The following is a 15,581-nucleotide window of genomic DNA, read 5'->3' on the forward strand; positions in this document are numbered from 1 at the left end:
CGCCGCCGTCGGAGGTCGTCAAGCTGCGGCGGCTCGCGGCGCGGCAGCAGCGCGAGATCGAGTACCAACGCAGCCTCCTCTCGCGCGCCGTCACGGACCTCGGCCACCGCGACCGCCGCGCGGCGGCGGCCGCTGCGGCGGCCGTGCAGCAGGCAGTCGCGGCCGAGCGCGAGCGGGCCGAGAACGCGGCGGACGAGCTCCGCGCCGAGAAGGAGGCCGCGCGCACGCGCGAGGTCGCAAAGGTGCGCAGGGAGGCGGCGGCGGCGGCGCGGGCTGCGGAGATCGATCACGAGCTGCGGCTCGGGCGGCACCGGAAGGAGATCAAGGCGTACGCCGACTCGATGGTAGACGAGGAGAGGCGGCGCGCGAGCGAGGCGGAGGCCCGCGCCGACGAGGCGTGCGAGGCCGCCGCCGCGCTGCAGGGCGCGATCGCGGCGCTCGAGGACCAGCTCGAGGTCTTGCGCGGTTCCCGCGTCGGCGGGCTGCTCGACAAGGTCAAGACGCTGCAGGCGACGGTGACCAAGCTCGGCGAGCGGAAGAAGGCCAACCAGCGCAAGGTCTGCGAGGCCAATCTCGACCGCCGCCGCGCCGAGCAGGCGGGCGAGAAGGCGCGCCGGTACGAGGAGGCCTTCAAGAAGAGCGCGGTGCGGGCGGAGAGCTCTGGGAGCGCGTGGGACTACGTCGACTCGCTCGAGCGCGAGCTCGCTGAGACGAAGGCGCTGCTGAAGATCCAGACGGTCCTGCGGCGTAAGTACCAGGCGATCGCCGAGCCCGACCTCGACTACTTCTTTCACGGCGGCGCCTACTCGCTCGAGCACGACATGGCGGGGGTGGAGGCGATGACGTCGTGCCATGTCTCCGCCGGGCAGGTGTCCAAGCTCTTCTTCATCTTTGCGCGCTTCTTCCGCATCAAGATGCCGTCGCACTCGCGCAAGGTTCCGGGGCGGCGCGCGGACGACGGCACGCGCACCTCCGTCCTCCAGCGGCGCTACCGCGTCGGCGGCGTGACGCACTGGAAAGAGACGCTGGCGGTGCGATCTCACGGCCCTTTCCGAGAAGTTTCCGAGAGACCTTCTGAGCGCGCGTCCCCCCCCCCCCCCAGATCGCCGGCGAGGCGCACAAGGTCCAGCTCGGCGAGTGGCTGCTGCGCGACGCCGACGCCGACTACTGCTACATCGCCGACGGCGCCAACTCGCAGCAGCAGGAGATCATGGCGCACCTTGCGTCGCGCCGCAACAAGCAGACGGGCAAGCTCGAGTCGATGGCAATCTCGATCGACGCCATCTCGGACAAGACGTCGGCAGGCGCTCACTCGAAGCTCAGGGAGGCCCTGGGCGCGGCGGCGGAGGCGTTCCAGGAGGTGGCGGAGCTCGGGCTGCTCGACGACGCGGTTGAGATTGTGAGCAACGAGGCGGCGGACGGTGACGCGGCGGGCAGCGGCGTGGCGGGCGGCGCCGCGGCGAGCGACGACGACGCTGCGCCGCCCGACGCGGCCGCCTTCCACGCGCAGCGGCGGGCGGCGCTGAGCGCCAAACTCGCCGCCAAGATCCGCGACCTCCGCTTCTCCGCTTCGCAGAACGACCGCGCTGCGCCCGCGCGCAAGCAGGCGCGGCTGGCTTGCGGCGGCGACGGGAGCGGCGGCGCCGGTGACGTCAAGGACGGCGCGACGTGCGCGCACCACGCGGTCGCCAACATCGGCGAGCTGGGGCGCAAGGCCATCGACGCGCCGCTCAAGGCGCTCATGAAGATCACCGACGAGCAGTCCAGCGCCGACTCCGCCAAGGTCAAGTGCCTCCGCACGAGCGTCGGCTGGTGCGTGCGCCCGAGATGCGCCCGAGATGCGCCCGAGCTGTGCCCAGGATATGCCCGAGATGTGCCCGAGACGGTCGAACAACCTGCGCCCGAGATGTGGCGGGTTCGCCGACCCCGTGAAGTCCACCCAATCGCTCCACGTCGCTCGCGCGCCCTTGTTGTTGTAGGTTTTCGTCGCCGGCCTGCTCGCTGATCTACCAGGTGTCCAAGTACGTGGCGCTCTTCTCCTCCAAGGGGTACGCCATCGGCGAGAACTTCGCGCTGTGGCTCGCGCACAAGCTCAAGACGACGGAGCAGCTCGCCGGCGACCTGATCGGCCACGTCGAGGACTTGCTCGCCATTTGCGGCGGCCGGGACTACGTCTTCTTTCTGGACGCGGCCGTGGTCGACCGCTTCTCGCAGTTCGAGTCGCTCTACGGCTACCTGCTCGAGGAGGCGGACCTGCAGGCGGAGGCGGGCGGCAAGCTGCGCAAGGCGATCATCACCGGGTTCGAGTCGGTCTACTGCATGTCCGCCGTCCGCTCGATGGCGATCATCTCGGAGGAGTGGCTCTGGCCTTGCTTGCGCGCGATTGAGCCCGGCCCGCAGGCGCACATCCTGGACGTGTGCCCGCAGCTGTGGCCGTGCGTGCTGGCGTGGCTCGAGGAGGCGGCCGCCAACCCGCAGGCCGTCATCGACGGCACGCTGAGCTTGCGCGCGCGGCTCGAGGCGTGCGGGCAGCGCACGACGCCGCTCAAGCCTCCGACGCCGGCGGGCGAGCGCAGAGCCGCGCGGGCGGCGCTGGATATGCAGCGCATCCGCGCGTCGCTCGCCGCGGACGCGGAGCAGCTGCAGATCGTGCGCGACATGCTCGCGGGCGCCTTCGCGGCGATGGCGGGCGGCGTGCGCAACCACGCCGCCGAGTTCGTCGGCGACGGCCACCTGACGGTCGCCAAGATTACGCCGGAGCTGCGCAAGGCGATGGACGGCGTCTCCATCACGAGCGTGGCGGCGGAAACGATGTTTGCGCGCGTGAAGCGGCGCGCCGACCGCGGCGGCATCGCGCGGCACGACACGCGGATGGGCGCGGTGCTCGCCGAGCGCGACGGGACCGTCGAATGGCTGCGCGACAAGCCGGCGGGCGAGAAGATTTGGCGGCTGGCGGCGCGGCGCTGGCGCAAGGGGTCGGGGTCGCGCACCATGCAGCAGGAGCGCGAGATCAAGGGCGCCTTGAAGGCGCCCGAACGCGAGGCGAAGCTGGAGAAGAAGCGCGGCGGGAGAAAGAAGAAGGCGGAGGAGCTGGAGCGGCTCAAGGCGTGCCGCCCCGCCCCGCGCCGCAGCCCTCTCGCACCTGCTCACCGCACCGCGTGCGTTCGTAGGGCATCTCGCTCGCGCGCAAGTACTCGGAGCTCAAGAAGATGGGCAACGAGAGGCTGGCCGAGCAGCTCAAGTTCTACAAGCTGATTGAGAAGAAGACCGGCTTCAAGACGACAGGCGCCGCCGCTTGGGTTGCTCCGTAGTAGTAGTTGAGATTGTCACCGGCGCTCTGTCCTGGTAGGCACGGGGCCGGAGATGCGGACGCAGCTGCAGTCGCTGATCTTCGAAAAGTTCGGGCTCGGCTGCAATGACCTCGCGGAGGGTGACGCGGGGACCGACGGGCGCGAGTCGGACGGGCTGCGCCGCAAGGGGTGCCGCGAGACGGTCGTCGGCGGCGGGGCCAAGAAGAAGAAGGCGAAGCGGAAGCGCGGCTGGGTCTACCTCAACGACTGGGGGTGGGACCCGACGGACGGCTGATTGGCAAGATGGTTGCCGACGGCGGGGACGTGCCGGGGCGGGAGGGGGAGGAGATCGCGGCGGGGACGGTGCTCTACAAGGTGCTGTGGGAGGGCTGGCCCCCGGAGATCGCGACGTGGGAGGAGGAGGACCAGGTGCCGTGCGGGGAGGTCGACTTTGTCGCTGACTACGAGGCGGCGCTCGAGGCGGAGGAGGAGGACGATGACGAGGAGGGCGAGGAGGGCGAGGGCGAGGACGCTATGGAGGCCTAGGCGCGGAGGATGCCGCTGTGTGCGCTGAGACACGCTCGTACGTGTGTGCTGGAGCCGGTCTGTTGGGTGTGAATGTGAACACTGAGCCTCACCTAGTAAGGGTTGGTCAACCATGTGGGTGTCTATGTGTTTCTCTCGGGCATTAGATTCTTATTTCATCGTCAAAATGCCCCCATATTCACTTCCCAAAATCGCGACCCGGGGTGTTCGACCGGGCTACAATGTGACACATGCGAGAGAGTCGCACAGCCTGCTGCGGCTCCGTCGAGGACCGGGCGCGCCCCTTACCCGGCGCGGCGTAGGTCCCACTCTGACGCAAAGAGGGGAGGCACGGACGATTACCCGATCCATCAACTACATTCCTCTTCTGGTGCTTAGCCCCGTGCAGCAGCGGTCCGGCAGGCTGCCCCCAAGCATGCACATGCCCTTGAACAGCACCATCTCTTGTGCAGCGGCCCCTGATTTCTTTTTATCTGTGTAGGCGAGGCTCGGGGCGGGTAGGCGGGGGGGCTGTGGAGTTGGGTGGGTGGGTGGCGGGCGGGCTCAAGATCGCGAGCGAGACTGATCGTTTCCCGTGCTGGGATGCAACGACTGTCTGTCGGTGCGGCTCTGGACGGCGCTCGCCATGAGCATAAAACCCCAACCCAGTAGACCAACGATGAGCTGCACGTCCAAGCGGGAAGACAGGACCGCTCTCCAAAAACATTTACTGCCCAGCGTGCAAAAAAGAGAAACAACGCGAGCTCGGTGAGCCAAAGTCGGCGGCAGAGCCGCGTGATGGTGGCGCGGCCTAAGTCCAAACCGCCGCCTAGGGCGTTTCTCCAGCAGAAGCGCGCAGAGGCCGGTTACTACCCATGCAGCCCGGTACCGCATCGTTACGATCCGATTCCCGAATCGAACGACGACTCCAAGCCGCTGTTCGATGGCGAGCAGGCAACTGCTTCACGCGATCTAGAGAGCATGAAAGTGCAATCGTCAACGAAGAAACTGAATAGCAAAGCTGAGCTACGCACTCGCTACGCAAGCACAGCGTCGTCAGTCGCGCTCACAACGCTCCTCCTTGAGTATGCCCGCTATCTTCGCATGTGCATCCTTGTGATAGCATTCGCCATCGCCATCTCACTACCCGTCCTGCTGCTGCCGCTCGCACCTGCCTCCGCCGGAGTCGGTGCGAATGGCGTGTACTACGGCGTGTATTGCGGCAATTTTGCCACGCTCTGGGCGATCACCAACTGGGACCGGCTCGAATTTCTGTTCCAGCAGCCAGACGCTAGCGGGGAGCTCTCGCCGGGTGCGGCGGAGTGGTCGGAGTTCAAGCACTCGGGGCTGCTGGTCCACTGTCGCGGAGGCGGATGGCGCTATCCCATGGCGCTGGCCATCGCATGGATTGCCTTCAGCGCGACGTTTTCTGGCATTGGCCTCTACTTCGGCTCTGAGATGGAGAACAGCCTAGTGCTCTTCTACGGTGCCCCGGTCGCCTTTACCCTCGTGGACTGTGCTTGGTTCTTCATTATACTCCCACGTTCCCGTCGCTCCGTTTGGACCTTCGCGTGCGTCGGCACTCTCAACGTGCTCCTCTGCCTGCCCATCCTCCTTCTCTTCGTACCCACCGTCACAGGTGCAATTTTGACGCAAGTAGTGCCATCGACCCTTGAGGGGACGGCCCTGCTTTGGGTCCACGACATCTCCGTGCCTGTACTCGTCGAGTCGCTCTTCGTCGGAACCCTCGGCACGTTGCTCCCTTGGATGCTGCGGCAGGCGGGTCTGCTTGGCGTGAGCGTCTTGGAGAGTACGGAGCTCCACCTCATCTGCGTCTTCGAGGCCTCGCTGGTCATGGGCACCTTTGATGACCCGATGATGGTCATCGGCGTCATCCTCATCGTCTCCGCCTTCTTCACAGTTCAGCGGCTGCGTGACGCCTACCAGGACGGCGACCCGGACGAGCTCTACCTAAGCTGGTGTCTCTCTCAACACACACGCAAGCTCGCGTTCCCTTGCGCGGCCCTCCCACACCCCCACCGCCACACAGGATGGGCCACATCCCCGGGCTGGCCGCGCCAGTCATCTACCTCGTCCACACCACCCTCATCCGCACGTACATCAACAAGGACCACTACTTCATCTACCGCTGCTCCGCCGGCATCGACTGGGAGCAGCAGGAGTGGGTCATGGTCGTCCTGCTGCTCCTGCGGCTGGCGCTCGTGCAGCTCGAGCTGCTCTACTGCCTGACGCGCAGCCGCCGCGACGTGGCGATGGTGCTCCGCGGTGGCATTGAGTCGCTCTCGAAGCACTTTGCCTACGTCACCTTCTGCCTCGCCTTTGCAGCAACGCTCTTCACCTCGTGCTTCATAATAAGGCACGATGGGCTCGGCCCCGTGTTCGTCGACCTTATCGAGCCAGCCAACTGCCTCAGCGCTCCGGCTAAGTCGCAAGACGGTCCGGCTGCGACCAGGCACCGAGGCTGATGCCTGAATGCGTCACACCCGGCCATCGCAGAGCAGATCGTCAATGAGCTTGCCTGTGGCGAGGGCGGTCGAGTGCACGGAGATTAGTGCCTCGCCTTCCTCGCAGGAGTCGCTTAGACGGCCCTCGCGTGCGGCGTGTGGAGGCTGGCGCGCCGACTGGCAGGCTACGCCTGTGGACAGTGACAGTGATCAAGTGTGTGGAGTGGGTGGTGACTGGTGTGTGCTGGGGTGGTGCCGCGGTGGGCCCCCGCCGGGGGGGGGGGGGGGGCGGGGCGGTCGCCGGGGCCGGGGGCACAGGAGATCCAGGACTCTCTCATTTGAGTTTTGACTGTTCGTACATACGGCAAGAGAACCACAACCAGGACAACAATAGTCAATTCACACCTCCGTCTCCAAGCGCACAGGAGCCACATCTCAAGAGCAAACACGAAACAGTGGAGGCAGGAGGGGGGCTCGGAGCGAGGACAGCAGACGCGCGCACACCCTTGCCGGGCGGCGCAGACACCAATACACGCCGGCGGGCGGGCTCAAGCCTCCGGCTCGGGCGCAGAGGAGATGAAGGGCGTGCCGTCCTTGGCGTGCTTGAGCAGGATCTCGGGCGGCGCGTACTGCGCGCCGTGCTCCGCCTCGAGCGCCTTGAGCCTGCTGACGACGTGGTCCGCGCCGAGCTTGTCGATGTACATGAAGGGGCCGCCGCGGAAGGGCGGGAAGCCGATGCCCATCACGGCGGCGACGTCGCCGTCGCGCGCGTTGCGGATGACGCCGTCCTGCAGGCAGTAGAGCGCCTCGACGATGAAGCGCATCATCATCCTCTCGACGAGCTGCTCCTTGGACAGCTGCGACGCGTCCTTGGCGGGGTCGCGGAACTCCTGCGCCAAAGGGGGTCGCGAGCGCCCGCGCGTCAGGGGGCGCGCCGTGTGCGTGTGCGTGCCGTGGGCGTGGCCGGGTCGGGAGGGAAGGGCGGCGGCGGCGAGAGGAGGGTGGGGTGTGGGGTGTGTGGACTTGTCTTTCGAGATGTGTGTGAAGGGGGGGCGGGGGGGGCGGGGGCGGGGGGGGGGGGCTTGTCGCTCCTTGAGGATGGCGAGCGCGTCCTTGTTGATCGGCTTCTTCTTGGCCTTCGGGTCCGAGTAGTCGAAGAAGCCGCGGCCGGCCTGGGGGGCGGGGCCGGGAGCGGTTGGGGACGGGTCCTGGTGCTCCGGCGTGGCCTGCCGCCTTTTCTTCTCCGGCGTGTGCTCGGGCGTGTGCTCGTGCGTCCTCTCGGGCGGCGCCGCGCCTTGCGGCCGAGCAGACCCTCCTCGACGAACCGGTCGAGCATACGCAAGTCGGCGCCCTCCATGCGCACACCTAGTCTCGCGCACACCCTCGCGTCATCTCGCGCAACCTCGCGGCCTCGGCTCCCAAGGCTCCACGCGCCGAGGTAGCCCTTGGCCTGGTCGCCGATCAGGTTGTTGACGACGTGGCGCGACACGTCGATCCCGACCTCGTCGCAGAGCGTCACGCCGCCGACGGGCATCCCAAAGTCGAGCAGCGCCGAGTTGATCGCGAGCGGGTCGGCGCCCTGCTGCGTGAGCGCCATCGCCTCCGTGAGGAAGGGGCCGAGGCAGCGGTTCACGTAGAAGCCGGGCACGTCCTTGACCGCGATCACCGTCTTGCCTACGTGCTGAGTGCGCCAACCTCGGGGCGGGATGACGGTATCGTGCAGTGTGTTCAGAGCACCGCGTGAAGACGAGGGGTACGGAACAATGCTAGTTGGAATACAAGAACACATATTCCGCTTCTAGGCTGTCTCGCCCTGCTGGATGCCAACCTCGACGGCGGCAGCGGCGACGGCGGGCGCGGTCTTGTCGTGCGTGATGACCTCGAGCAGCGGCATCTTTGGCACGGGCGAAAAGTAGTGCATGCCCACGATGTTCTCCGGCCGCTGCGCGACCGACGCGATCTCGCCGATCGGCAGGGTAGACGTGTTTGACGCGATGATGCAGTGCGGGCCGACGATGGCCTCCATCTCGCGCACCACCTAGTGGGGCACGGCGAGGAAAAGGTGAGCCTCTCCACACACACGAGGTGGTGGGGCAAGGGGCCAGGCTAGGCCCTCGCGACTCCACGTCTAGACGACAGGAGCCCCGCGGCATTCAAAGTGCAAGGCCGGTGTGTGAGACCACCTTGTGCTTGACCGACATCTCCTCGAAGACCGCCTCGATGACCATGTCAGCGCCCGCAAAGTGCTTCTTCCACGCGGGCGAGGCGTCGGTGAGCCCGACGAGCCGCGAGGCCTGCGGAGATGTGGGGAAGATGTGGGGGAGATAGGGGGGAGATCGAGCCGTCGGTGAGCCGCGAGGCCTGCGCGTCGTGCGTGTAGGTGGTGAGGCGCTTCTTCTTCAGCTTGGCGCCGAGCGACTTGAGGATCATGTCCTCACCGCGCGAGAGGCCCGCCTGGAAGAGGGGGAGATGTGGGGAGATGTGGGGAGATGTGGGGAGATCACGTCCTCCCCGCGCGAAAGAGGCCCGCCTGGTCCTTGTCCTTCATCAGCACGCGCAAGTTCTTGCCGATCGACACCTCCGCGATGCCCGCGCCCATGAGCCCGGCGCCGAGGACGCCAATCGTCTCCACCTGTTGAGAGGGGTAGAGCGGCCGTAGAGGAGAGGGAGAGGCACTACACGACTGGCGACGGGCTTGCCGAAAGGGTGATCTCCATCTCTCCCCAGATCTCTCCATCTCTCCCCAGATCTGCCCACCTTCTTGTCGGGCTTGCCGGACGGGGTCTAGGGGGTGTCTAGGGGGTGTCTAGGGGGTGTCTAGGGGGTGTCTAGGAGGTGTCTAGGAAGCGTCTCGCCTTCTTGTCGGGTTTGCCGAACGGGTTCTTCTTGGCGGCGGTCGCGCCGAAGAAGATGCCGCGCAGCGCGGCGGACTCAGACGTCGCGGCGAGCTTGCCGAAGAGCTGCCGCTCGACGGTGGAGCCTGCCGTGTGCCCCGCCTCGAGGCCCGCCTTCGCACACTCGAGGATCGCGGGCGGGGCCTAGTCATGATCATTCATGGTGACTCTTGCAGTTCCCGTCGCCCCGCCGTCTGCGCACTCGAGGATCGCGGGCGGCGCCGGGTAGTTGCCCTTCGTCTGCTTGAGCATCGCCTTGGTCGCCTGGTCGAAGAGCAGCTTGCGGCCTGGCGGCGTCTTCTCGAGGAACCAGTCCATCCAGCCGAGCTTGCGCTGGCGCGGCTTCGTCTTGCCGGATGCGGCGTCGAGCGCAGTGGCGATCGCCGACCGCTCGAGCGCGTTGGGGTCCACGACCGCGTCGACGAGGCCCATCTTCTTGGCCTTGTCGGGCTTGACCTGCTGCCCGGTGAGCATCATCTGGATCGCCGTCTGCGCGCCGACCAGCCGAGGCAGCCGCTGCGTGCCGCCTGCCCCGGGCAGCAACCCAAGCATGACCTGCCAGAGCAGAGGCTGACGCAGCTGAGCGCGCGCGGGGCCGAGGGCGCACGGGTGGTGGGCGGGTGGTGGGGTGGAGGGTGGTGGGAGGGTGGTGGGCGGGTGGTGGGAGGGTGGTGGGAGGGTGGTGGGAGGGTGGTGGGAGGGTGGTGGGAGGCACAGTCGGGGTGGCGGGAATATTTTGGGAAGGTGGTGAGAGAGGCTTCGGCGGCGAACGCGCCTCGGGCAGGCCAAGGATGGTCTTAGGCGACGAGGTGGCGACGCGGTGCGAGCAGGCGAGCGCAATCTCGAGGCCGCCGCCGAGCGCGGGGCCGTCGATCGCCGCGACCCACGGCTTCGACTTCTGCATCGACTCGAGCTTGTCCAGCGCCGCCTGGCCCATGCCGGACGCCTCTGCGAGCACCTCCGGAGGCGCGTCGCCGAGCGCAGCAATCTGCTTGATGTCGGCGCCCGCGACAAAGGAGCCCGGCTTGGAGGACATGAGCACGACCGCCTTGACCGCTGCGTCCTTCTCGATCCGCGACGTGATCTCCTCAAACTCCTCGAGCAGCTCCTTTGACATGGTGTTCTGCTTTGCGTTCGGGCAGTCGATCTTTATGAGCGCGACGCCAGACGGGTGGACGTCCATGGTCAGGCTGCCCGCGTTGCGCACGCCGCGCCTCGAGAGGGCAGCCGCCGGCCGTCGCGCGAGCTTGAGTGCGGACTGCATGATGTGTTTCTGTGGCTGCGTTGCAGCGCGCTTCTCGACAACTCTCGACTTCCCCCTTGATGACGATACAGAAAGAAGAAAAACTCGTCGGGCCACCGTCACCAGCAGGAAACCTGTCCCCCTGATCGTTCTTTGTAAATCCTGCTCGTGCAGGTGGGGACCCTGTCCTCGTCCCATCCCTCGTTTGGCGTGTGTGTTTTCTTTCTTTCTTTTTTAGGAAACCCCGCTCCCTGGAGATGACTGCTCTATTTATTTATTTATAGGAAACCCCGCTACGGTCGGGGCAAGACGGCGCTCGATGCGTTGCCGCGCGAGCTGGAGCCCGATCCAGCTATCTGAAATGGCTCGCGTTAGGTCGCCAAAAAAGAAATCCGAGGGTGGCGGCGGCGAGGGCGAGGTGGAGGGCGGCGGCGGCGAGGGCGGCGGAGGGGCGGGTGGCGGAGGGGCGGGTGGCGGAGGGGCAGGATGGGCTTCCAGTATCGGACCTTCAAGACATGCGCTTTTGGCCGGTGGCCTCCTCGGACAGCTGGCGCTTGCTTGAGCACTTGAGCACTGGATAGGGTCGATTCCGCATGCTACGGGACCCCTCCATCGTCTCGCCCACCCTCACTGGTGTGTTCATCGGGGGGGGTCATAACAAACCGAGGTCGAGCTACAAGAGGAACTTGTTCAGCAGGATCCGGGATAGTCTGGCGACTCTGGCGGGATGTTGTCTTCAGCTGATTAATTTCTCCTCTGACGCTCTTGTGTCACGCGGTGTGTCGTGTGCACAGTGTGAAGAGAGATCAGTGTCCCACACCCAGTGACACGGGGGTGGAGAAGTTTGCTTTACCTTACCGCTTACGCCTTACCTTACCTTACCTAACTCGCAGTCACGGCTCGCGCATGTGCAGAACATCACGTGTGCAATGCCGCGCGCCGCGCACCTCCTTTTGCTCGCTCGTCCTTCGGCCGTCGCCAGGCGGGGAAGAGGTTTCCCGCGTGGAGGCGACGGCGTCATGCTCGAGCAAAGGAGGGAGATCGGCACGCGGCCAGAGGACTGCTCAGGCTGCCCCGGCTGCCGCCAGCACCTCCTCGATATTGGGCGTGGCGCCCGGCACCTCGTCGCTGTGCGCGAAGAGCACCTCGTCGCCGTCGATCGCGTACGTGCCGCCCAGCACCTTGACGCCCTCGGGGAACTCGCCAAACTTCATGCCCTTGGGCACGGGCGAGAGCGAGCCCACATTCTTGAGGTAGGTCATCCATTTGCCCATCCCCATGGCCTTGGGCGGCTTGAAGTCCGGCGGCTTCTCGAGCTGCTTTTCCCCTAGCTTGAGGTTGAAGCCGGCCGCCCTGTAGCCGGCAAAGTCGGGCGAGTCGTCGATCAGAGCCTTTGCGCCCGTGAGCTCCGGGTTGACCTCGAGGAACTGCTTGAGCTGGTCGGGACGGCCGACAGAGATGAAGAGCGGACCCGCGACGCCGGCGGCGGCGAGACGCGGCGTCTCGCGCTGCCAGTTGAGCGCGTAGTCCCAGCACAGCGGTCACCCGAGGTGGCGGAGGAAGATCACCACCGCCTTGCCCTCGTCGCCAATCGCGCTGCACACAGGCTCGCGGTTGCCGTCGGCGTTCGCGAGCACCATACTGCGTAGCGTGCGGCCCGTCACGCGGACGTCATTCATCACCACGCCCTGCGGCTCTGCGCAGCCGCAGTCCGCGCCGGCTGACGTCGGCTCCAACGAGACGTCCACTCCGCTGGACGTCTCTGCCAGACACAACCGATGCAGCGAGCGCAGAGCGCCGGCTTGGGCAGCGACAGACGTCACGGCTTGGGCAGCGACAGACGTCACGTGCGATCCCACGTGGAAGCCGGACACGGCGTGGGCAGCAGCGAGGAGCATCGAATTCGGTATCGATGGGGAAAAGTAGGGAACCTCCATGTTTTTCTTTTTTGTCCGTGGATGGACGAGAGAGCAGTTTGTAGAGATGCAGAGCGCTCGCGTAGGCACTGGTACTCGAGGGTAGGTGCTCGTAGCGTAGGAGGGAGATGCCTCAGTGGTACGGGCCGCGGGGCCCGTATGTGCCGGTCCGGCTGGACCGAGAGGTGGGTAGCAGGAGTTAGGTACATTAGAACAGGAGTTCGGAAGAGGAAAAGGGCTCCCTAACTCAAGCTACCTTACCTTAAGTTCGGTACCCCCCCCCCCCCCCGGTTTTTTTTCTCTCTTTCTCCGCGCCGACCTCGACGTCTCGACCGCGCCCGGAGAGTGTTTCGACGAGCTGCGAGAGGCGCACACGCAGCTCGTCAGCAACCACGACCTTACCGACAAGTGCCAGCGGGATTGGCGGAAGTGGGTCGAGTGCCGGGAGGTGGTGAGCCCGGGCAATGCGACCAACGAGGCGAAGGCGGAGCCGAGGTTCCGCTTCTTCCCGCAGGGGCTGACGCCGGCTGCGGAGCTGCTTCCCCTCGCCCAGTTCTCGTCCACCAACGAGTACCTGCACCAGGCGCAGCGACGGTACACCTCTGGCGTGCACCACTCTAACTCTCGCCCTTGCCGAAGAGCTTACCAAAGAGGGCAGGCGCTTCGCAGCGGCGGCCGCAAGGCGCCCTCCAAACGCAAGAAGGTCGGAGGGCGCAAGAACCACAAATGCTGGCGAGAGGCGATCCGCTTCGTCGCCGTCAGCCAACCAGGGGCCGGCGCCTTCCTCAACGCCATCCCCATGCGTGATGATATGAAGATGGAGTCCTGGGCGATGCGCGTCACCGTTCAGCGCCGCCTCGGGCTCCCCCTCGATGTCGCCTGCCAGGCGGCGGAGGCAGGCAAGAGGGCACCCAACGGCCAGCTGCACGACATCCTCGGCGACGCCGCGATGGTTAACCCTCGGTCGAAGCATGCTACAAGATACAAATTCCTACTCAAGCGACTGGTCAAGACCCTCCGCTCGGCGTGGGGCATGATCATCGAGATGGAGCCGACTGCACACCTCAGTTACAGTAATCCCAAACAATCTGACGTGGGCTGGCGGCGGCAAACATCGGCAAGGGGCACAGGCGCCTTGTTGCCGATTTGAAGCTCACGAGCTCGCTTGCGAGCAAGGGCAAGGACGCGGCCGGCGACGGAGAGCTCGGCTGGAAGGGGGCGTATGTTCGCTTCGGCAACACGGAGCCCGGGCTGCTCAATCTGGTCAAAGGGCGCGGCAAGTACTCGCCGTCGAGAGCGACGGCAGCGGCGGGTGGCGGAGGAGGAGGAGGAGGAGGAGGAGGCGGAGGCGGGGGAGGTAGGGGAGGGAGAGGACGCGGATGCCCCCAAGAGGCCGCTCATGCAGCTGGATGGCGATTACCGCTTTGCGCGGGAGCAGGATTGCGATCTGCGCTTGTTCGACTTCGAGAGCTTCGGAGGCTTTGGAAAGGAGGTCCGCAGCTCCCTGAGGGAGGCGGCGAACCAGCTGAGCAACAAACTTTCACATGCTCAGCACACCTGGACGAGGTCACAAGGACAACCAAGAATTGGCACGGCCTGCAAATGCAGCGTTTGTCAGTCGTCCTCCACACCGCTGTGGCGTGGCAGACGGTGAACGAGCTAGCGTGCGGGGAGAGCGGCATTGTGCATGGTGCGGAGTGCATTGGCCATTGCCGTTCTTAACGGAGTCGCTTAGGCGGCTCCGGTGGTGAGCCGGTGTGCGTGCCAGTCCGCGCCAGTCCGCGCCCTTGTCTTGCCAGCGTGCTGTTTAACACTTTACTCGAGTAGATGTGTCGGACCATACTCGAGAGAGAGAGACCCTCTCTCTTTTCTCCCAGTAAGCTAAAAGTACGTACTCGAGTAGATGTGTTGTACAACTTAGGGGCCAGGGGGTAGACCGTCGGCCGACGGCAATGAGGTCGCTCCGCCGCTGCCGCGCGGTTATCTTCGACCTCGACGACACGCTTGTCCCGACCTCGAAGATCGACCGCGCCGCCATCCTGCACGCGGCGGCGCTCGCGAGCGGCGACGAGCTGCCGGCGGTCGTGGCCGCCCGCTTTTCCGAGTTGCTCAAGGCAGAGCCGTTCCCGCCGGAGCCTTCTGGGCTGGACGTGCCTGCCTGGCGCACCGGCCTCTGGGAGCGCGCCTTGAGTGGCAGCAGCAGCGACGGGCGCGCCGGCGCCTCGCCGGCGGCAAGGCAGGCGTACGAGGCCTGGTCGTCTGAGCGGCTGAGCAGCTTTCGCTTTGCGGACGACGTGGACGCGATGGTGCGACGACTTCAGTCCGCCGGCTACAAGACGGGCGTGCTGACCAACGGCCACGCAGACGTGCAGCGGGCAAAGACGGCTGCTTGCGGTGCGGGCAGCCTCTTTGGAGAGGAGCGGGTCATCATCGCCGGCGCCGGAGACGCGTCCACGGCCACGGTCGCACGCGCTCGCCCTCTGATGGGCGGGTGTGGTCCGTTAGGCGAGCACGCAGAGCAGAAGCCGCACGCCTCGATCTTCCGCGTCGCGTGTGCCGCGCTCGGGGAGCCCGACGGGAGCGCCACCCCTGTAGTCGGCACCTCTCCCGGCCCTCACCCGCGCACCCGTCCCAGCCCTCACCCTCGCCCTCACCCTCACCCTCACCCTCACCCTCACCCTCACCCTCACGCTCATCCCTGCCGGCGCCAACCCTAGGAGCGCCACCCTCATGGTGGGAGACTCGTACGCCGCCGATGTGGCCGGCGGCATCAACGCCAGCTTGCTTGCCACAGTCTGGGTGCGGCCGCCTCTGGAGCCGCCGGAGACCGGCGCGCAGGGGTCGCTGATGCACGGCCACCTCTCCGCCGTGCCGGCCGGCCAGCCGAGCCCGACTTTCACGGTGGAGAGCGTGCTGGAGGTGGAGGCTTGCCTGGAGAAGATTGGCTGATCTCTGTGCCGCCGTGCCGACGTTCGTGCGTGTCCGGCATGGTCCATGAATTATAAGTCTATTTTTACACGGCTCTACTTTATTCGCTGACAACCAACTCCCGCACACACACAATCGCACTCTGGCCATCGAATGACTCCGAATGACTCACTATGTGTGCTAAGACAGAATCTCCGAGACATCCAAAACGCGGGCCGTGCCGCGTTTGTGGTGTCTTCTCTCAAGCACTAGCATCGGTCGCCGCACTCGAGTGGGCGGGTCACATCTATGTGGGCCCAGTGTGCGCACTCGGCGCATAT

The 15,581-nt window shown here is 66.0% G+C and overlaps 3 protein-coding genes across 3 annotated transcripts; 1 reads left to right on the plus strand and 2 right to left on the minus strand.

The window, feature by feature from the left end:
• Positions 1-6,601: 6,601 nt before the first annotated feature.
• Positions 6,602-10,491, minus strand: EMIHUDRAFT_436024 (putative hydroxyacyl-coenzyme A dehydrogenase/3-ketoacyl-coenzyme A thiolase/enoyl-coenzyme A hydratase alpha subunit). The gene is made up of 11 exons (XM_005772467.1): positions 9,950-10,491; positions 9,397-9,729; positions 9,136-9,318; positions 8,811-8,912; positions 8,642-8,734; positions 8,464-8,574; positions 8,093-8,318; positions 7,715-7,954; positions 7,575-7,645; positions 7,372-7,452; positions 6,602-7,170 (listed from the first exon to the last, which is right to left on the minus strand). The coding sequence occupies exons 1-11, from the start codon at positions 10,436-10,438 to the stop codon at positions 6,829-6,831; spliced, it is 2,271 nt and encodes a 756-aa protein (XP_005772524.1). The 5' UTR covers positions 10,439-10,491; the 3' UTR covers positions 6,602-6,828.
• A 990-nt stretch (positions 10,492-11,481) lies between these two features.
• On the minus strand, positions 11,482-12,315 carry EMIHUDRAFT_102097 (hypothetical protein; the record flags this gene model as incomplete). Its single annotated transcript, XM_005772468.1, has 2 exons — positions 11,482-11,925; positions 11,986-12,315. The coding sequence occupies 2 exons, from the start codon at positions 12,313-12,315 to the stop codon at positions 11,482-11,484; spliced, it is 774 nt and encodes a 257-aa protein (XP_005772525.1).
• A 1,970-nt stretch (positions 12,316-14,285) lies between these two features.
• On the plus strand, positions 14,286-15,282 carry EMIHUDRAFT_208925 (hypothetical protein; the record flags this gene model as incomplete). Its single annotated transcript, XM_005772469.1, has 2 exons — positions 14,286-14,884; positions 15,051-15,282. The coding sequence occupies 2 exons, from the start codon at positions 14,286-14,288 to the stop codon at positions 15,280-15,282; spliced, it is 831 nt and encodes a 276-aa protein (XP_005772526.1).
• Between the last annotated feature and the right edge of the window lie 299 nt (positions 15,283-15,581).

This window comes from Emiliania huxleyi (assembly GCF_000372725.1).
Source record: "Emiliania huxleyi CCMP1516 unplaced genomic scaffold EMIHUscaffold_36, whole genome shotgun sequence".
Classification (NCBI taxonomy): Eukaryota; Haptophyta; order Isochrysidales; family Noelaerhabdaceae; genus Emiliania; species Emiliania huxleyi.

What these genes read in the sequence shown, in the direction of transcription:
- EMIHUDRAFT_436024 (XM_005772467.1), bottom strand. Translation starts at nt 10,438, where the DNA reads ATGCAGTCCGCACTCAAGCTCGCGCGACGGCCGGCGGCTGCCCTCTCG. An exon ending in AGACGAAGGGCAACTACCCG is followed by an intron (nt 9,319 to 9,396) that starts GCGCCGCCCGCG and finishes GATCATGACTAG; the next exon opens with GCCCCGCCCGCGATCCTCGA. An exon ending in CCAGGCCAAGGGCTACCTCG is followed by an intron (nt 7,646 to 7,714) that starts GCGCGTGGAGCC and finishes GCGCGAGACTAG; the next exon opens with GTGTGCGCATGGAGGGCGCC.